The sequence below is a fragment of the Corticium candelabrum genome, chromosome 1, assembly GCF_963422355.1.
Source record: "Corticium candelabrum chromosome 1, ooCorCand1.1, whole genome shotgun sequence".
Taxonomy (NCBI): Eukaryota; Metazoa; Porifera; class Homoscleromorpha; order Homosclerophorida; family Plakinidae; genus Corticium; species Corticium candelabrum.
The window spans coordinates 1,077,770-1,098,795 of NC_085085.1; the positions used below are offsets into that span (position 1 = coordinate 1,077,770).

A 21,026-nucleotide genomic window follows, 5' to 3' on the forward strand; every position below is an offset into this window, starting at 1 on the left:
GCTCATACATTGTGAATAGAATCTCCATTGAATACGCTATCAGCCAAGCAGAAAGCTTGCCAAACTCCCACTCAGTACAGATGTACCATCCAGGTATCAAAATATCACACAGTTCCAAAGTATATGCGCCAACACATTGACGTCATAGCAACTTAAAATTACAGTACCCGGATGTGGCTTGTAAACTATATCCTTCCACTGTGTTGAGGCTCATCGCTTTGAGCTTTAGCTGGAACGACGCGAAAATAGCCCCTGAAAATGCGAAAAAACTTGCCATTCAAATTCAGAATGAAATGTTTGCCCTCGACCTGGTGTGGCTGGCAAATGGGTTTCCTCCTCTGTCTTGTCTCTAGTTCGATAGTAGATGTAAGATGAGCAGAAGCTGACAACTACGCATCGCATAATGCGCGGATGCTAACACAGGTTCGACCTTGCGTACCCATTGACTTCGCGTAGACGGTGGCTACTAAATTCTAATCAAAGGCTGATGTACAGCACAGGCGCGCGCGCGTGTGTACATGTGTGTTGCGCGTTGTCATGAATGTACCCTAACTCATCACTGTAGCAAAGAAACTCCTACGCCACAGTAGGGACTAGTGCATTATATTTTGGGGGAGTCGGTAGGTAGGGGAATACCATGACTATCTAATCCTTTAGAGCTGGGAAAACCCGTGAACGGCAACGACGTAGCACGCAGCTCAAGATCTGACGAGCAGCAGCAAAAGTACGTCCAGAATTTGCCGTGTCTGTGCTAGCTAGCTAAAGTTGTGTCTGCACAGCCATTCTCGCCGTATCTCTAGCCAGAATCTCTAGACATGGCCTTTTTTGGAATCAGCTTCGTCATGGGAGAAGAAATCACCGCTGTGGTTATTGGAGTGGTTGCCGTTATCATATCTAGCGTCATCATCACTATTGTCCGCCTAAGGTGAGAATGCCAAAGCAAGTCTAGGGTTGTCTGCACGGATGACGTCATACACAGTGCCCGTTTTTCGTTGCGTGTTGGGGTTGAAAGCATCATTGATGCAATGATAACAGCTAATTAAATAAATATTGCCTCAGTATTAATGTTTGCACAGCTAGTGTGCAGTGTGTGTGTGTGTGTGTGTGTGTGTGTGTGTGTGTGTGTGTGCGTGCTTGCGTGCGTGTACACAATATCACTATTCGTTTAGTCAATAAGTTATACAGCCACACTGACACCGTCATATCATTACTTAATTTCAGGAAAAATAGAAGCAACAACGATCTGCTAACTGACAAATTTGAAACAACGGGATGTCGTTGGTTTATAATTCGACTTCCATTCGATGTCCCTCGCATCTCATTGATCATTTTTGTATTGAAGTCTGTATCACATCAGTCTGACAACACTTTTGATCATCTCGTTCCCATTGCAATCGCTGCAGCTGCGCTAGACGTCATCGTCTTCACACTCTATTTGCTCTGCAGATTTAAATGCGCTTGGTCTGGACCGATTTTCAAAGAACAAGCAAAAGCCTATCTTTTCTACTCGTTGACACTTGGATTTCCATACGGGACGGCAACAAAGATACTCTGGTTGCTGTATCTACAAGGAGTAACTAACATATCGCGAGATTACATCCCTATTCCATACTTGATTGAAATGGCAATGGTGACTGTTGCAATTGTGGTGCGCCAATTTTCACGACTAGTCAAAGGGTCGTCGTCATGTCGTATGATTGCCGCCGGAGTATGTCTCCTGGGATTGCTTACTTACGTTGGCTTCTTTTGGGCGTCTGCTTTCTCTCTACTATACCACGCCGGCTTCTACAAATATCCGACCATTTTTCACACCGACTACTGGATGGTTCGTCTTTTTTCTTTATGGAGCATTGCAGCTGTTGCAATTGTGTATGAAATTTCTAGTATTTTGTTGCTTGTTTTGAAAGGTAAACGCAACACCATTTACTGCATTCGAAACATTATGCATTTAGCTAGTGTCTGTGTTGTTAGTTTGCCTAGAAGACGTGCCACCGAAGAGCTCACGATACCATTTCGAACGAATTCTTTTCATGATTCCAGACCTCTGTCTGCTTCTCGGATACGTCACTAGTGCTCTTGTTCTCACCGTTCAAGCGGATAGTTTAACTGATGGCAGCAAGGTGCAGATGCTAGACATCATTATGCTAGTCGTCTTTACTGAATCTTCATGTTTGGGGTTCGTTATGCTCGCTGGAGCATTCACAATGTGTCCTTCGAAATCAAACAAAATACATGATGTGCAAGACGTCAAGCTGGATTCGATGATAACGGACAGTCGTACACGTTGTGAGACTGATACTCCTACTAAACCACCAGCATCGTCATCAGAAGTTGATAAGTCAGACAACGCAACTGATTCTTCGTCATACGAGGTTGAGAGTTTTCCTGAGCCGCTGGAGCAGTTGCAGAGTCGGAGTCGCGATGAAAAGACGGACAGTTTGGCAAGTCAGTATGTCAATGTCCCGGGATTGCGATGACAAGATGGCACTAGAGTTGTCTTTGTGGCGTGGCAGTGACACGCTAAGTAGGTTGTATTGGACAACTACTGATGAGTAGCATCGTGCCTCTAGGTACAGGGTAAAACACAATACCGCTGTCTAGGTTTGCTGTTTGCACTGATAAATTGTAGATATGTCTAGATGTATACACCTGAGAAAGGTCTCTAGATATATTAGTGTCTCGACGTATACACCTGAAAAAGGGCTTTATACGTATACATTAGTGTCTCGAGACGTGAGCACGTTCTGCTGGATATTTATAGTAACATGCATTGCTAAGATTACCTGTACCTGTATCTATAGATAGTGTGCACGATGGGGTCCAATAGTCAGATTTAGACTTTAGAAAATGGCAAAGTTTTAGCGATACTGGTAGTACACGTAAACATCAAAAGTCGAGTGGAGTGTCTCTATAGCGTTTAGACAAGCTGACCTGTATTGTAATAACAAAGTTACAGTGTATGTACAGCATACGTTTAGGTATACACACTGCTGTCTGTTCAATATTTTAGCTCTTCTGTTCTAGTCGAAGAAGTGCTACAAGTCTGAGTTTAATGTAAAACGCATTGCATGTTTAATGCGTTTTAAAGCATGCTAAACAGTTGCGAAAACTGCTAATAATAAATTGAATAATGCAGCTCAATAAGTAGCCTTGCGTAGCCAGACCCTTTCCCGCCGCGTCATACTTCCGGGCGAGAACACAATGGGCAAAATTTAAAAATTCATATTTATTTATACATATATGTATACCAATGTTACAGCTCTCGGTACAAAAAGTTACCGCAACGTTCATACTCATTTCTAGATGCATGCAAAACTAATGCATAAAATATAAGTTGGTGTAGACAGACACTCATGCGCATCCTTATGCATATAAACACGTAAAGCTACACCAACTATATCCACGTATACAAATACGTCAAACGTGAGTGCATGCGTGCAAGAGGCACGATTGAGTTCAACGCATTCTTCACTATCATTCTGCGCTAGAGTCGCTCTTGAACCGTTTGGAAGGAGACGACTGACAGGACTTCACGCTTAGCATGGTAATTTCTAGCATTGAGGTTGCTTCGAGTAACGAAGAGTCTATCTCTTTGCTAACGAATTCCAATGCATCGACGACTTTGCTGCAGCGCTCCGTCTTGGCACGCGTCGTACCGATCGTTATACTATGTAGTTCATTGATCCAACCGCTCAAGTGTTTCACGTTCCTCGTCAGGAAAAAAGTTGCCATCGCCAGAAATTTCCTAAACAATTGACTCAACTTGGTCGATAGTTTCTCAAGACGTAGGTTTTGTGCTGCTTCAATGCCCGTACCAACAGCATCTGCTATTCCTGCACCTAAGGCCACTGCTCCGAGTATAGATGTTTCGACAGATGGAAACAGCACGGTGAAAGCCGTATCGACAATGCTGCCTAGTAACTCAGTAAAGTGTATTGCGGCCCCACCGACAGCACTAAAAATCCCTTTGGCTTTGATAGCTATAGTCTCCACGTCTTTTGGTTTATCAGCATTCTCTTGAAACATGTCACACAGAGTCTTTGTTTCTCCTAGATTCGTATCGAGTGTAGCCGTGAACAACTCAAACTGTCTAGAATCTCCAGTTTTCAGCGCTGCCTTTACCTTCTTAATCCTGTCAGCAGAATGACCACAAGCGGCAAATTTCTCAAATGAATTCACAATCTTAATTTAGTGTCAATTCCAAGGTGTCATAAATCGAATCCCAAGACAATGAGTGAGGCGCCTCAACATCAGCCGTAATCGTCTCGACAAATCCTTTAACCATTGTTAAGGCTTTAAGAAATTGTTTGGCATCTTGTGTAAGATAGTCGATTAGTTTTGGATCTAGTGGTGTTTCGAAAACAATATTTGCAGCACCTTCCCTAGAGCTACTTGTCTCAGAGTCATATGTTTCACCGAGAGCTTTCTCCTTGTTTCCTGTCTGACTTGTCTCACAAACAAACGCTAGTAAAATGATCCATATCGATTAGTTTATAAACACGGTGTGTGCATGAAAGTCGAAAAGGGGGAGGGACTGGCTGCGCGAACTAAGCAATTTAAAGCCACGCTGTACAATTGCGCATGCGCGCCGCAGATTACACGATGTCTCTCGCTAGACGAACAATTGGAACGACTCACCCAAGAAAACGAACAACACTATTATATCTAGAGGAATGGTCACAACTATAAAAAGGAATAGCGGTATATGTACTTGCTTAGATGTAACTCAAGAAGCGCAATAGTCAGTACGCACTCTAGAACCAAAAGTCACTTAACTTTTTTTACTACAATGAGCAATAGTCACTATGCACTTGTTTTGGCGGAAACGGCACCCCATACGAAGCGATATAGCCATTGCAAATTCTTGCACATGCTTGCATGTGTGGTGTTCCGTAACCTAGGCTATAGCAGCAGGCAGTTTAGCTCTCTAGTTCTACCCTATTCTTCTCTTACTACTATTAAGTGCTATTAAGTCTTTATTAATTAACAATCTAGCTGAGTTTCAATAAGAAATGTGCATGCCCGCTGAGAATACTGTGGATGTTTAAAAGTTGGAGTTAAAAAATTTCAATGACAATCACTTGTAATACAGTTAATTAATCAAATTATGTAAAGTTACCTTTTCGTTTGCGTTTGGTAAGATGTGAGACAGATTTTCGTAGTGATGGTAGTGATGATGGTAATGCAGCTGGAAAATTTGGGAGTGAGGCGAATCCAAATGTGACTTCAAATGCTGATTCAGGCAAATAGTTTCCAAAACGTTCACAAAATTTTGGTCTTGTTTTTGAACCAAAGAAAGCAATAATGAGCGGCACCATTGCCAATCCTGGTAATCGAATAACCAGTAAACAACTATTCCAAGACAAACCTGAACAATTTCTATTTCTGATTCCTTGACTCCAGTTTCGAGAGAGAGAAAATTGATTATCATGTTTCCATGTTTTTCAACCTCAGCTTTATCGACTCCACTGACAACAACTGTAATCAATGCCTTGTCAGCAACATGAACAATATGAATTGATTCGCTATCTGAATAACAAAATTGCCGATCTGCTGGATATGATGTAATAAATTTCTTTAGAATCCCAAGTCCATGAAACAAAGCGTTCTTTAGCTGTTCCCCGACCTTCTGTTTCTTGAAGTCTTCGAATAAACTCTCTTGAACTACAATTTGAACAGACTTTCGATTCAGCTTTTGCTCAGATTTTGTGTCACTGGAAGCACACTCTATCAATAGCAAACGAAAAAGAAGAATTTCAAGATGCTTACACATATATCAATGGTTGCATCACAGTAATTACAGTGCCACATAATAGTTTGACATATACAAACCATCTGGTTAGGTACTATAGCACATGCAAACTGACACACACGCACGCACGCACGCACGCACGTACGCACGCACGCGCGCGCGCGCGCACGCACACACACACACACACACACACACAAATGTTAGACAAATGTTAAGCCCTCCATGTCGACCATAGGGTCAGTTACAGAGATAGCCCCTGCCTCTAGAGACAGGGTCTCTATGAGCTAATGGAGGCTTAGAGGCAAGCGCTACAATCCACCTGAAGCTTGGCCAAAGGCACTAAGTATGGCGCGGCTCTGAGACTGGACACCAAGGCCCACAAGTACCCGTCTGCTGCATGATGTTACTGCCAAGCCAGCAAACTTGTCCATCCCAGTCAAAGACCAGGTATTCATTTATACTCCTGAGTGGAAACAAGCAATTGTGTGAAAGTGTCTTGCTTAAGGGAATTAAGCCATAGCAAGCTTGCCATCACTGTGACTTGAACCTGCAACCCTGCAACATCCCGAATGGTTTCATTCTCCAAATGCACTCTCTAACCAATTGGGCTACAGCACCACACACACACACACACACACACACACACACACACACACACACACACACACACACACACACACACACACACACACACAGACACAGACACAGACACAGACACAGACACAGACACAGACACAGACACAGACACAGACACAGACACACAGACACACAGACACACAGACACACAGACACACAGACACACAGACACACAGACACAGACACACAGACACACAGACACACAGACACACAGACACACAGACACACAGACACACACACACACACACACACACACACACACACACACACACACACACACACACACACACACACAATGGACAAATGGACAAATGTTAAGCCCTCCACGTCTTTCGATGTCGGTTGAGGTCAGTTGCGGAGATGGCTACCCCTGCCTCTAGAGACAGGACCTCCATGCGCTGTGTGGAGTCTTATGGCCAGCGCTACAATCCACCTGGAGCTTGGCCAGAGTCATCCAGAGGCACTGACGTATGGCGCTGCTCTGGGACTGGACACCAAGGCCCACGATTACCCTTCTGCTTGCATGATGTTGCTGCCAAGCCAGCGGTCTTGTCCACCCCAGTCAATGACCAGGTACTCATTTATACTTCTGAGTCGAGAGAAGCAAGTGTGGGTAAGTTTCTTGCCCAAGGAAACTGCGACAGTGGAGCCTCCACCAGGATCAAACCTTCAATCCTCATCACGGAATACAAGATCCCGGATGTCACCACCAATGCTCTACCAACTACTCCACCGCGACACACACACACACACACACACACACACACACACACACACACACACACACACTGTCAATGCTGCCTAGAGGATCTGGACGGAAACTCCTTTCCAATTTACGTAATGTCTCATCTTTACAATCCAAGATTGCTTCGCAAAATTTGTCAAACGAGCCTGGGCCTTGTTTACGAAGAACCCGTAGAATATACAGAGCCAACTCCGTTTCAGAACCTGACTGTGCCGACTTGGAAAAACGTTCCTCTTCGTCTCCATTAATGAGACCCTTAGCAAAGAGTCGAGAAGGAAGTAGATTCCGAAGTGGACACAAGACCTGAGCCACATCCACCAGCCGAGGTTGCAACACCGTTTCCCATCTAGGGTCTGGAGACGTCGCTGCAGGTGTCGCCATCAGCAATCAGACCACAACAGAACTCGCGCACGTAAATCTCTAATATGTAGAGGGCTAGTCGCTGCACACCGACATTTTCAAATTGTATTGTACGAGATCTTATCCTCGAACTTCCAAACGAAATATTTAGCTGCGCAAAGATAGTTTTGCAAGTAATTAATTAATCAAGTCAGTTTGTTATTGACTCAATGTCCTGAGCTTGAGGACGGCATTATTTAACTAGAGTCGTTGTTGTAGCGTGGCAGTGACACGCACGCTAGTATAGCTACGTACTGACTAGCATCGCTACCATAGTAAGTTATCTGTTTGGCATGCACTCTAGAGATCATTTTTTAGCTACGTATGTCTAACCTGTAGCACGCAGTACTAGTCTACCGAAGTTACAATGTATCTAAACGTCCACCAATTACGGAGTACAATACTCAGACGTACAGTACGCTAGGACATGTCAGAAGTATAGCTAGACATGATTGCAAAGCACAACAGCGATGGTACACTTGAACATCAGAAGTCGAGTAGAGTGTCTTACAAGCTGACCTGTATTGCTAGGTACCTAAATTGCCGTCTGTTAAAAAATTTAGTTCGTCTGTTCTAGTCGAAGAAGTACGTACAAAAACATCTATGCTAGAAGAGTAAGTCTCGCGTAGCCGGACCCTTTCCCGCCGCGTCATACTTCCGGTCGAAACACAATGTGCAAGAAAATGTATATTTACATATCTAGACCATTGTACAGCTCTCGCTACACAAAGTTACAGCAACGTGCATATATACTCATGTTTAGATGCATGCAAAAACGTACTGATGCTTAGAATAGAAGCTCGTGTAGACAGCTCACATCCCTCGACACGTAAAGCTACGCCAAATAGACACGTACAAATACGTCAAATGTGAGTGCATACGTGCCAGATGCACGATTTAGTTCAACGCGCTCTTTATCCATCATACTGAGGCACCACTGTGAGAAGACGACTCTAGACTTTGCATGACAGTTCTTACCACAGAGACTGTTTCGTCTGACAAAACGTTTAGTCGTTTGCAAACGACTTCCAATGCATCGACGACTTTGTTGAAGCGCTCCGCCTTGGCATGCTCAAGTCCTGGGACTGTAGTAGCGATCGTTGTACTATGTAGTTCATTGAACCAACCGCTCAAGCGTTCTATCGGGGAAAAGCCTGATATCGAGAGATTGTCCAGCATTTCACTCAACTCTTTCAACTCTTTCCAAAATCTTGTTGTGTACCACCTTCTAGTGTACTCTACCATAGCATATCCTGCTAATGCACCGATAGCAATGCCGCCGGCAATGACGCCGGCAATGACGCCGGCAATGACGCCGGCCATGGCGCCGCCGGCAATGGCGCCGCCGGCAATGCCGCCGGCAATTAGTGTTGGACTGATCCTACTTTGGCTGTCAGACACGTCTTTCGCTGCTAGAAGAGCAGTCTCAAGAATATTGTCGCACAAAGTCTTTGTTTCTGTTAGATTCGTATTGAGTGCAGCTATATATAACTTAAACTCTCTGAAATCCCCAATTTTCAGCGCCGCCTTTACCTTCTTAATCCTGTCAGCAGAATGACCACAAGCGGCAAATTTCTCAATTGAATTCATGAACTTCAGCGTCGATTCCATGGTGTTATAAACAGAATCCCAAGAGAATGTGCGAGGCACCTCCACATAAGCCATAGCTCGTCTTGTCTTTTCGACTAGTTCTTCAATTTTTTTCATGTCGTTAAGAAAAGTTTGGGCACCTTGTATCATTTGGGCACTTGTCTCTTCAAGAATGGCTAAAACTTCCGCGTTTCCTGTCTGACTTGTCTCACCTTCACTCCGTACAGATGCTAGAAAAAGGGTCCATATTGATAACTATAGTATTGTAGTCTATAGACGGTACACGTACATGCATGTAGACTCGGCTATCTAAGCAAGAAGTCAGTCATGCTGTAGAAATAATTCTTTGTAGAAATATTCGTTTTGTGCCTAATCTTAAAATCTTTATTAATTAAACAATCTAGCTGAGTTTTAATATAAAATGTGTCCGCTGAGAATCTGTACTGCGGACGTTAGAAGTTAAACGTTATTTTCATAATCATAAACGACAATCACTTGAAATATGCTTAATTAATCACATTACTAAAGTTACCTTTTTGTTCATGTTCGGTAAGATGTGAGAGATTATCTCCAAATTTTGGTATTGATGATAATGACGCCGTTGAATCTGGGAGTGAGGCAAATCCAAATGCGACCTCAACTGCTGATTTAGGCAAATAGTTTGCAAAACGTTTACAAAATTCTGGCCTTGTTTTTGAACCGAAGAAAGCAATGATAAGCCGCACCATTGCCAATCCTGGTAAACGAATAACCAGTAAACAACTATTCCAAGGCAAAATCTGAATAAGTTCTATTTCTGATTCCTTGACTCCAGCTTCAATAGAGAGAAAATTGATTATCATGTTTCCATGTTTTTCAACCTCAGCTTTATCGACTCCACTGACAACAACCGTAATCAATGCCTTGTTAGCAACATGAACAATATGAGTTGATTCGTTATCTGGACGACGGAATGGCTGTGTAACTGGATATGATGTAATAGATTCTTTTGGAATCCCAAGTGCATGAAACAAAGCGTCCTTTAGCTGTTCCCCACACTTTTTCTTCTCAAAGTCTTCAAATAAACTCTTTAAAACAACAATCTGAACAGACTTTCGATCCAGCCTCTGCTCAGACCTGCTGTCTCTAGAACTACTCTCTAGAAATAGCAAACAGAAAAAAAGAATTTAGTACACACTGACAGTACTAATGGCTGAATCATTAAACTGCCACACATTAGACACATCCAAACCAACTAGCTGTTTATTAAAGCAGAGAAACACACATGCCAAACTGAAACTTAACAGTTAGCAGAAAGACTTATCAGAAAAAAACACTATGGTGCAAATTCAAACCACACACACACACACACACACACACACACACACACACACACACACACACACACACACACACAGTGACACACACACACACACACACACACACACACACAGTGACACGCACACACACACACACACCCACACACACACACACACACACAGTGACACACACACACACACACACACACACAGTGACACACACACACACACACACACACACACACACACACACACACACAGTGACACACACACACACACACACACACACACAGTGACACGCACACACACACACACACACACACACACACACACACACACACACACACAGTGACACACACACACACACACACACACACACACACAGTGACACACACACACACACACACACACACACACACACACACACACAGTGACACACACACACACACACACACACACACACACACACACACACACACACACACACACACACACACACACACACACACACCACATTAATTACAAGCTAAGCGTGATGTGAATCTCTACTACATGCTCTTACAGTGCATACTATAGGAGCAACTGGTGATTAATATCTAGCTACACATGCATGCTTACTCTCACTGCTGTGTGGAGGATCTGGTCGAAAAATCCTTTCCAAGTCATGTAATGTCGTATCTTTAGTAGCCAAAAGTACGTCACAAAATTTGTCAAATGACCCTGGACCTTGTTTACGAAGCACTTGTAGAATTTCCAAAGCCAAGTCTGTGTCTTCCTTAGTTGACTTGGTAAAACGTTCCTCTTCGTCTGAACTAATAAGGTTCTTACTATACAGCCGAGAGGGTAGTCGATTTCGAAGTGGACATAAGACCTCAGCCACCTCCACTAGCCGAGGTTTCAACACCGTTTCCCATTTAGGGTCCTTTAGCGTTACTGCAGCTGCAGCCATCCGATCACCACCAAACGCAGCCAACAAAGAGCTACAGAGCCCACACTAGCGCTCACGTAAAATCTTAGAGAGCAGAGGGCTGTATCATTGCACTGACTGCGAAATTGTACGGGAACTTAGCCTCGAACTTCCAAACGAAGTATAACTGCGCAGCCAGCTTCCGCGCAGCCAGCTTCTGCGCGCCGCGGCTCTACACTCTACTTTTCAAAATTAGCTACACAATCTTTTTATTAGCTATTTACCTTTTACTCACAAGTGTCTACGTGTGCGCGTACGTGTGTGTGTGTGTGTGTGTGTGTGTGTGTGTGTGTGTGTGTGTGTGTGTGTGTGTGTGTGTGTGTGTGTGTGTGTGTGTGTGTGTGTGTGTGTGTGTGTGTGTGTGTGTGTGTGTGTGTGTGTGTGTGTCCCTTCTCTGCGCTACACACTGCGCACCGTAACACGTCTGACTCTGTTCTAATGCTTTTCAATGCTCTGAGAAGACAATCGATGTAACCTGCTTTGGCTTGGTTTAGCTAGACGAATATGTCGGCATTAGCTATCGATCGCAAAGTTTTATCTAAACAAGTGCCCAATTCCGTCACTTGTTCGTACAAAGAACTATAAATAACTGACCTCGACAGATCATCCAGAACCTGACTCGAGTTAGTCAAGCGTTGTGCTTCTACATTGCTTGCTACTGTAAAAACAGTACCAACACCAACTGCTACTTCTGCAACTGTTGCAATCATACAGAATGCGGGTGGAAATGGCCCAGCATTGCCGCCGCCTACCAAACAAGTGGTTGTTACTGCTCCAGCAGCACCGACTTGCTATGTGCGACGTTGAGCTGTCGCGGTGTTTGTCCTCGTTTCTTTCTCTGCACGGTACGTTTGGTTTGTTGCTCGCTCAGCTTCCTTTCTGGCGGAGTCGCGGCAATCCATTGCTTGCTCTTTCATTGTAGTCATGAGAGACTCGAATTCTACGAAATTAATGTCTCGTACCGCCCTCTTCCATTGCTCAACTAAGTCAGCAGAACGAATCAAATTGACAAACTGTTCAACCGCGGCCGTTTACACGCTTTATTGCCGATTCTACGGAAGTAATGATATTATCCCAAGTGACTTTCAGGTTCTCTACCGCTAGAACAGCGGCGTAGCCAGAGTCCAAGATTGGGGGCACAGTAGAAAATTTTCTCAAATCTGTATTCCTACTCTTAATTTAACCGTTTACCTTTTCACTTTCGAGGCTTGATTATGTTTTTGTCTACTGCGGCAAACCTGTCTACAGCTGCTTTCAAGTCTAGCTTACTAGACCCAGCCTTTTCTATTTCCAGAAGCGCTAGGCTATTAATCTATCTTAGTTGTCCCGTGGCAGACCTTACTTAACTTAGGATATGTCTTCAGTCTTTTCAAACATGAAAACGAACGTTTACATGACGCGGTAGAGACACTTAATGTCAACACAATTTGTAAGACTTTGAGCAAGTTTACGAAAGCTTCCTTCACTGGCAAGAAATGGTACATGTATACCACTTCAGAGAAAAATTTTACTTCCCGTTAGCTCTCTAGATACGACGTGCTGCAGACTCCTCCTGACATGACACCATTTTATGACTAAAGGCTGGTTCACAATATGCGACGGAGAGCTGTCCGTCACGATCCGTCAAACCACATCAAAGGCAGAGCGGGAATGGTAACTATCGGAAAGAAACGTACACGTAATAATGGTATTGCATGTGAACACGACGAAGTGCTGTCCGTCACGGTCCGTCACGTCTACGTCGCATATTGTAAACCAGCCTTAAGACCGTAATGCTTAGCCAAGGGCTCCATAATTTTGACGTTAATTAAGAAAAGAAGATGATCTTGGACTACACGCAATAGCTGCCGTCATCAAAGACAGATTAACCTTCGACTGAAAAATGTCGGTTGAATTCACTAAATATCTGATCCAGTGTTGTGTTGTAAGTTGAAATGCAAATAGTTATCGAAGTCTCTAGAATCTTCTTCATTTCTTCGTGCTTTGTTGTTTCCATTACAACAAACTCGTCCATACGGGTAGGTTGCTGCAGTTTGCCACTTGGTCTATTAAATTGCAATTTTTATTTTCAAAAATTTGAAAACATTGGTTGCAATTTGCACACTATAGGATTAAATTTAAAAAGTAGTCAACTTTGAGGGACTCGTGCCCCAGCATGCCTCCCATAGCTACGCCACTGTCTAGAACCCATCTCCTGATTAGTAAACTTTCTTCTTATCTCAATAGCGACTTGACCTGCTTCCGCAAGAACAGGTGATGCTACGGCGGACTGTCAGTTCTTTGCCCATGTTGTTCCATAGCTTTGCTTGATTTTTTCTAACTCACTGACAACTTTTAGCATAAACCTAGAGAACCATAAACAGTTTAGAATTGGAGTTAGTGTTTGAGCTATCTAGTACGTAGTCTACGTAAAGTGCACACACACACACACACACACACACACACACACACACACACACACACACACACACACACACACACACACACACACACAATTCTACTAACACGTGTATTGAACAGATGTTTTGTTTTAGGTCATCAATTGTCGATGAACACAAGACGCAGAGCCACAAACTAAACTACAGTACAATCATGCACTGTGCGTAGGGCTAATTAGAGCTTTGCTCACGTGAGCAACAAGGCGACGCTCTCGCTAACTCAGAACGATAACTCGGATAAGGAAAAAGGTCTTGTTCTAGAAAGTACGCAGCTTAGCCCGAGATCTGTACAAGAGCTCAAATCTAAGAAACTGTTCTGTACACCAAACTAATTATACATCCGGGCTACCATACACATGGCTCTGTTTTCCAACGTTTACTCAAACATGTCTATATCTATGTACAATAAAATTATTGTATGCGATGTTCTGTTGACGAACTCGCAGTTACAATAATTAATAAATACAACTTGATTGTTCTCTTACTACCAGAGAGAAAACTTTGCAAGTGCCCGCATGCGTGCAAAATACTAAGACATTTTAGGAACAAAGCGAAACTCTCTCGCAGCTATACAGCAAACTACCTGATCATAACCGCGTAGACAAATTCAATTATGTTCCTGCTTGGCAATTAATTCACGCGAAAGTTCATGTTTCCATGTGTTATTGTTAGACTGTTTGTTGCTGGATAGATGCACTTGCTCTGCTCTGCTCTAGATCGTCTCTGATCCTTTTCAATTCAGCACGAGCAGTGCAGACAGAGACGTGTAACGTGCTTGATTCTTTCTGAAGACTCTCCACTGCTTCCAGGACATCGTCGATATAACCAGTTCTAGCGTACTCAAGAGCTGAGCCAGTAACACTCATTGCACGCACACATCGATTCAACCAAGTTTCCACTTTTTTCACGCTGGAAAGCCAACAACTGGCTGTCGTCGACAGATCATCAAGCATCTGACCCAACTCTGTCAAGCGACTTGTTGGTTCTGCTATGTTTGCTGCTGCAATGCCCGTACCAACAGCAGTTGCCACTCCTGCTGTACCTGCTGCTCCTGACCCGACGACCGCTCCTACAAGCAAAGACATTCCGGCGGGTGGAAACAGCACGGTGAGGGCGACCCCGGCAATGCTGCCAGCTAGTAATAGCGAAGATGCAGTCCCACCGACACCCCTCACAATTCTTTTGCGGCTGTTGGCATTGGCGACTTCATTCTGCACAGCCCTTGCCTTTTCGTACGTCTGCTCTAGTGCTCTAGCGACATTTCCTTCAAACGAGTCAAAGCATTTCTTTGTTTGTTGATCATGCTCTCTAAGCGTACCCAAGAGAGACTCGAGTGCTCTGAAATCACCAGCTCTTAGCCCCGATTTTACTCTCTCAATCCTCTCAGCAAAATGAGCCCAAGAGACAAACTCTTCAACGGCATTCGTGTAGTCTATCGCCCATTCTACAGCACAGTACACAGCATCCGAGGAGAACTTGTGTGACGCTTCAGATTCGATTAGCGCACGTCTCGTCTCGTCTAAAAAGTTGTGCAGCTTTATTGCTTTCTCACAGAAAGCTACAGCATGTTGTGTAACAAAGAGAAAAGCTCCTGAATTTATTCCTTCTCCAAGAAGTCGACCAGCATTCTGCAGAGCTGTTTCCATAGTTACAGTCAGGTATAATCGTAACTAACTGACTGCCAGCAGAGATCGCGATCTGCCTATTTGTTTACTTCAGTAGATTACGTAATGCATACAACATTCAGTCCCGTGCAAATGACGTAATACATTACGTACTGTGTTCATTTGTATTAGACTGTATTTTACCACGCTAACTACTCTCTGCTTGTTTAGGAGGCCTTATAGCTTTACAATCGTTTTATCGCACCGTAAAAGAGTGCATTTTTCTTATGATTTAGAGATTACGTAGGCGTTGCTATTTTTATTCAGATACTAACGAGACCCCAGAGATTGTTGGAAAAAACAATATTTGCATACGAAAGGAGTTGCGTCAGTCCTGTTGTTCGACCTATCTGATACCGTAATCTCGCAACCTTAACTCTTCCAACTACATATATGCATGTCTTTCTCGCTGGGCTAGTTTTATGTCAGATATAGCTGTAGCAGTGGCGTCACTCTAGGCATGCGCCCCTAGGGTGGACATAGCCCCCAACACTAGTACGTAGGTGTGAGATTTTGACATGCCTAGAATATTTTTTTGCTTTTGTAAAGCCAGGTTGCCAGTCTCTTGTATAGTTGTCGATGTGTGTGTGTGTGTGTGTGTGTGTGTGTGTGTGTGTGTGTGTGTGTGTGTGTGTGTGTGTGTGTGTGTGTGTGTGTGTGTCTAAATTAAATAAAATTGTTTTAATTGCTCTAGTCTCCAATAACTGATAGACGAATGTCGGTTGACTTGTGGTCCACATTAGTAATAAACGAAACAAGTTGGAAGCAATTAATAAACAGCATGCAGATAAAACAACAACAAAGGATCTAGGGTGCAGACAAACAGTCACTATAGCTAAAATCAGACCTAACTGTTGATCAAAACAATAAACACGCCAATTTCTATCTAGTGTGTCAAATACTAAAGTTATACATCGTGATACTATGGTACTATTTGAGCAATGTTAATACGGTACCAGTTCTTGGAGTATGTGTAACAGTAACGAAAGCTAGTAGAGGGGCGTGATTTGCTCTGACATCTTAATTCCATTTTTAGCACCACGCTACGCCAATGGTTTATCGTTTGTAAGTATACGGCACTCAAATGAGGCGCGCGTCTAAAGCATAAAATAGTTGAATATTGGCAAAATGTCCTGAAAAACACAAACTGCCATTTTCAACTCATTGACGTCAAGCAATTGTACGTGACGTACAAAAAACAGTCGACTCACGAAACGATGACTTGCAAAGTCACAAAGTAAAATCAAACTAGCAGCTACTAGCCTAGTGCAGTCAATCTGTCTCTAAACTAATTAGGGAATCGTGCTCACGTGAGTAAGAAGAGACCGTGTGCACTTAGCAGATAAGACACTGAACAAGTTCGTCGATCAACGCACGGAGATGATGCCGAACTATCTAATCACGTTGAAGCAATAGAGAAGAAACCACAGTTAGACATAGATGCAATGTACTGTATACTAGTCGCACTCAGTCACATGCAGACCATGCATACAGCTAGAGAACTAGCCAAGATGTTGCCTGCAGTCACTAAGTGAACACAAGTACTAGAGAATAAACACATCCAGAGCGGAAACTTTCGTCCAAGCATATGCTCAAGTATCCAAATGCAACTAACTGCCTCTAAAGACTACCATGCATGTCAAACTCCTAGCAAAGAGCTTTAATTGCTACACAGAATGATAACGGTATCTAGAAAAGCTATAGGACCAGCAAAAGTTGGTTGTGACAATCAATAGATGGTTGCCACCATACAAAAAGTGAGTGTGGCGTGTTAAACCTTCCTGGTACCATGCAATTGTTGTTCACATGACCAATCTAGTTTTTGTGTTCAAGTGTCTTCATCGGTGTTCCGCAAATAAACGACCGTACTTGATTCTGGTCTTTGCTTGTTCCTGGGGAGTAGGGCGATTTCGTTCTCTGTTACACTAATTAGTGTGTCTTTTCCTCTCTTGTGACCTAGACAGCAGTTTGCAGGTATTGGCTGCTGGATCGGCACTGCCATGAGTCTTCTGACTGCTTTGGGTATTTTTTCTCCTATAGCTCCACTCCTAAAGATATGATTGAGTCAATTTTGAAAGCGCAGACGTTCTGCCTGTCCTGCGTAAGCAAAGACAAGGTGTTTGTTAGAATGATAACAGAATCTAACGGTATGACACAGAATGATAACGGTATCTAGAGAAGCCATAAGACCAGGAAACGTTGGTTGTGCCAATCAATAGATAGTTGCCACCATACAAAAGCGAGTGTGACGTGTTAATTAAATATCTTTAGGTAGATTAGCAATTGTTTTGTTCACGTGACCAATCTGGTTTTTGTGTTCAAGTGTCTGCATCGTTGTTCCGCGAATAAACGGCCGCATCTGCTTCTGGTCTTCGCTCGCTCCTGAAAAGTAAGGCAAGTTTGTTCTCTGTTACACTAATTAGTGTGTCTTTTTCCTCTCTTGTGACCTAGACAGCCGTTTGCAGGTATTGTCTGCTGGATCGGCACTGCCATGAGCCTTCTGACTACTTTGGGTATTTTTCTACTGTAGCTCTACTTCTAAAGATATGATTGAGTCAATTTTGAGAGTGCAGATGTTCTGCCTGTCCTGCGTAAGCTAAGACCAGGTGTTTGTTAGGCCAACCATTTTGAGGTCTTTGTAAGTAATTAATCCTGCCTTTCCACCTTAGTCTCACGTGATAAAGAGACCGTCTGGTTTTATTAGGGACTATCTTAGTTTTGGAAACTGTCTAGTTCCACATGGTCTGGTTCACACACACACACACACACACACACACACACACACACACACACACACACACACACACACACACACACACACACACACACACACACACACACACACACACACAAGCATGCACACGCACGCACGCACGCACGCACTATACATATCTACATGTACTGCAGACTTGATTAATTACGACATGCATGAAGAGCAATGCCTCCCAAGTCCAAAGTCAAATTAGCTAATGTTAAAACAGATGCAATTTGTTCCTCTCGAATACAAGCGCCCTACACAGTCCCATCTTTCATTTAAAAAGAAACAACAAAAACTGTATACACCGATTGGAAACTTATCTAAAAGTAGTTACCTACCACGTGTGCTAAATAGGAAAGGTTATAGAATTGCACTAGCTAAAACTATATTATATATATATATATATATATATATATATATATATATATATATATATATATATATATACATACATACATACATACATACATACATACATACATATATATATATATATGGGCGGATATGTGTTATTTGTGTTATCTGTATTATATACAAATATATGGGTGTCACTCAAATATATATGTATATGTATATGTATATATATATATATATATATATATATATATATATATATATATATATATATATATATATGTATGTATGTATGTATGTATGTATGTGTGTATATATATATATATATATATATATATATATATATATATATATATATATATATATATATATATATATATGGGTGCAAACAGCTGGACAAGTAGCGACCGCTTTGTCAACCGCAATCTCAGTGGCACTGTCAACTCTGATCGTGAGAGTGAAATCTAATTTAGTAATCTAATAATTTAATAATTTAGTAAATCTAATTAGTTAATAATATCTCTAATAGACAGAATTTCATTCTTCAGCGTTACAGTAAAAAACACTGCTAGCTACATACCCAAAAAGAATAAAGGTATGTGCTCGCTCCGTTATACATATATATATATAGATATATATATATATATATAGTTTTAATTGTCAACTGCATGCGTATATACAAAGTCGGGGAAAGTGTCCAAATCAACTGGTCAAAACGCGGAGGCAAGGAAACCAGGTGGTCCAGATAGCTACGCAAGGTCATCCAAAACCTTACTATCTATAATACAGGTAGACTACTTACAGAGACAAATTTAGGAGCACGGGGATCGAATATTTTGCAGAGGTGCAAGCAAATTTTATAGCGGTGCGGCCTAACGCGCGCTAGTAGGCGTAGTCATATAGCGTGTTCTAACACTAAGCATACAATGACACTGAAAGTGCTGTGACACAAAACAGATGGAATCGGTAGCATAGTCATGACCTCGCTGTTTAGTGATTTCACAGCTGTACACACATACATATAGTGTGCGCAGAGACAGATCGGGAGAAAGCATAGCAGGGTGTGGGTACGCGAGGTCACCAAAAAGTGGTACAGTACCGCCATAGTCACATGGTCACACCGCTTCCTACGCCACTGCCTTACATTAGTATGCACATGCACTGTATGTATACAGAGAATATTGCTAGACAATGTACAATGACTAAGCAAGAGAATGCTGTAATCATTCAATTCAATGTTCACTATTCTTTGCAGCTTTTTCAATATCATATATTGGTTAGGATACAAACAGCGTCATAACGTACAGTTCCATCAGTACAACGTCTAATTAGAAAGTTGTTAGTCAACGCAAGCAGTTACTGACTAATAACTCAAAACAGCAAAACGTAAAGACGAAAGCTCAGACACAGACACGTTCAGCTAGACACGTACAGCTTAAAGACGTAAACGTAAATACCACAGACGTAAGTTCGCACAACATGTACGCAGTTAGAGTTCAAAGCAACGTTTCTTTTCATTACTAGTATTTACGTGAACGTCTGCTCGTGTACGGATTCATGTCCTTGAGACGTGTCAACCCATAGCCAGCTTCCCAGGCTCCAAACCGTAGCGTGCGTGACTCAGCGCAAAACCGTCTCGTTGCCTCAATAAAGAAATCGGGTGCACCAATCCTGGCATGACTAGCTGCCGTGCGAAGAACTGTCACTGTCCTCTCTCTTTGATTCACACGAATCATCAAACGACTCATTTTTGCAAGGAGAGAAGCGCCCACTTGCGACAGCTCTTTCAACGCTTGACCCAACTTGTGCAATTGTTGTGCTGTTATTCTGAGGTCTGTTGCGGCAATGTCAGTCACAAGAGCAGTTGCTACTCCTCCTGATGCTGCTGCTCCCGAACCGGCCAGTGCAGCGCCAACCAAAAGACCGGCTGGTGGAAACACCGCGGTGAGAACGAGACCTGCAATGCCGCCACCGATCAATAGGCCAGATGCGGTTCCACCGACCCCTTGGACAACCTTTCGGTGGTTTTTGGCCTTCTTGCTTTCTTTCTCTGCACTGTCCGCTGCAGTACACGCTTGCTTTTCTGCTTTTTGTGTAGCCTCTCTAAACGAGTCGTAGCTCCTCTGTACTTGTCGTAACTGCGTCGTCAGTGTATCCATGAAGGCTTCGAAATGACGAAAATCACCAGCCACCGCTAACATCGCTCCCTGAACTAAGGATCCAGAACTAGTACCCCACTCGGCATATTTCTTAACTGCATACGTGAAGTCTTGCGCTAAGTCTATAGCACTGTCCATGCTAGCCCAGCAAACTTTGTGAGAGGTCTTTGCTTTTCTCAGACTACTCTTTGCCTCACCGATGACGTTCGTCGCTTTGGTTACGAATTCAGCCAAACGTTGAGCACCTTTCTTCAAAGTCTCAAGAA

The 21,026-nt window shown here is 42.9% G+C and overlaps 4 protein-coding genes across 5 annotated transcripts in view; 1 reads left to right on the top strand and 3 right to left on the bottom strand.

Annotated features, from left to right (window-relative positions):
- The first annotated feature begins 651 nt into the window (after positions 1-651).
- On the top strand, positions 652-2,760 carry LOC134191098 (uncharacterized). Its single transcript, XM_062659668.1, has 4 exons — positions 652-724; positions 780-925; positions 1,222-1,907; positions 1,972-2,760. The coding sequence occupies exons 2-4, from the start codon at positions 816-818 to the stop codon at positions 2,475-2,477; spliced, it is 1,302 nt and encodes a 433-aa protein (XP_062515652.1). The 5' UTR covers positions 652-724; positions 780-815; the 3' UTR covers positions 2,478-2,760.
- A 5,452-nt stretch (positions 2,761-8,212) lies between these two features.
- On the bottom strand, positions 8,213-11,426 carry LOC134190766 (uncharacterized). The gene is made up of 3 exons (XM_062659279.1): positions 11,039-11,426; positions 9,655-10,260; positions 8,213-9,352 (listed from the first exon to the last, which is right to left on the bottom strand). Exons 1-3 carry the CDS (start codon positions 11,367-11,369, stop codon positions 8,454-8,456), a joined length of 1,836 nt encoding a protein of 611 aa, XP_062515263.1. The 5' UTR covers positions 11,370-11,426; the 3' UTR covers positions 8,213-8,453.
- A 2,662-nt stretch (positions 11,427-14,088) lies between these two features.
- On the bottom strand, positions 14,089-16,032 carry LOC134186745 (uncharacterized). Its single transcript, XM_062654787.1, has one exon. It carries the CDS (start codon positions 15,469-15,471, stop codon positions 14,494-14,496), a length of 978 nt encoding a protein of 325 aa, XP_062510771.1. The 5' UTR covers positions 15,472-16,032; the 3' UTR covers positions 14,089-14,493.
- A 3,806-nt stretch (positions 16,033-19,838) lies between these two features.
- Positions 19,839-21,026, bottom strand: part of LOC134186227 (uncharacterized) — a 4,022-nt gene continuing 2,834 nt past the window's right edge. For both annotated transcript variants that reach the window (XM_062654151.1, XM_062654144.1), the window contains one exon: positions 19,839-21,026. This exon is cut by the window's right edge and continues 98 nt beyond it. In XM_062654151.1, coding sequence (XP_062510135.1) covers positions 20,122-21,026 — 905 coding nt within the window. In that variant the 3' untranslated portion in view covers positions 19,839-20,121.

What these genes read in the sequence shown, in the direction of transcription:
- LOC134191098 (XM_062659668.1), top strand. Translation starts at nt 816, where the DNA reads ATGGCCTTTTTTGGAATCAGCTTCGTCATGGGAGAAGAAATCACCGCT. An exon ending in ATCACTATTGTCCGCCTAAG is followed by an intron (nt 926 to 1,221) that starts GTGAGAATGCCA and finishes ACTTAATTTCAG; the next exon opens with GAAAAATAGAAGCAACAACG. An exon ending in TTTGTTGCTTGTTTTGAAAG is followed by an intron (nt 1,908 to 1,971) that starts GTAAACGCAACA and finishes CTGTGTTGTTAG; the next exon opens with TTTGCCTAGAAGACGTGCCA.
- LOC134186745 (XM_062654787.1), bottom strand. Translation starts at nt 15,471, where the DNA reads ATGGAAACAGCTCTGCAGAATGCTGGTCGACTTCTTGGAGAAGGAATA.
- LOC134190766 (XM_062659279.1), bottom strand. Translation starts at nt 11,369, where the DNA reads ATGGCTGCAGCTGCAGTAACGCTAAAGGACCCTAAATGGGAAACGGTG. An exon ending in TCCTCCACACAGCAGTGAGA is followed by an intron (nt 10,261 to 11,038) that starts GTAAGCATGCAT and finishes TGCTATTTCTAG; the next exon opens with AGAGTAGTTCTAGAGACAGC. An exon ending in TACCGAACATGAACAAAAAG is followed by an intron (nt 9,353 to 9,654) that starts GTAACTTTAGTA and finishes CCCTTTTTCTAG; the next exon opens with CATCTGTACGGAGTGAAGGT.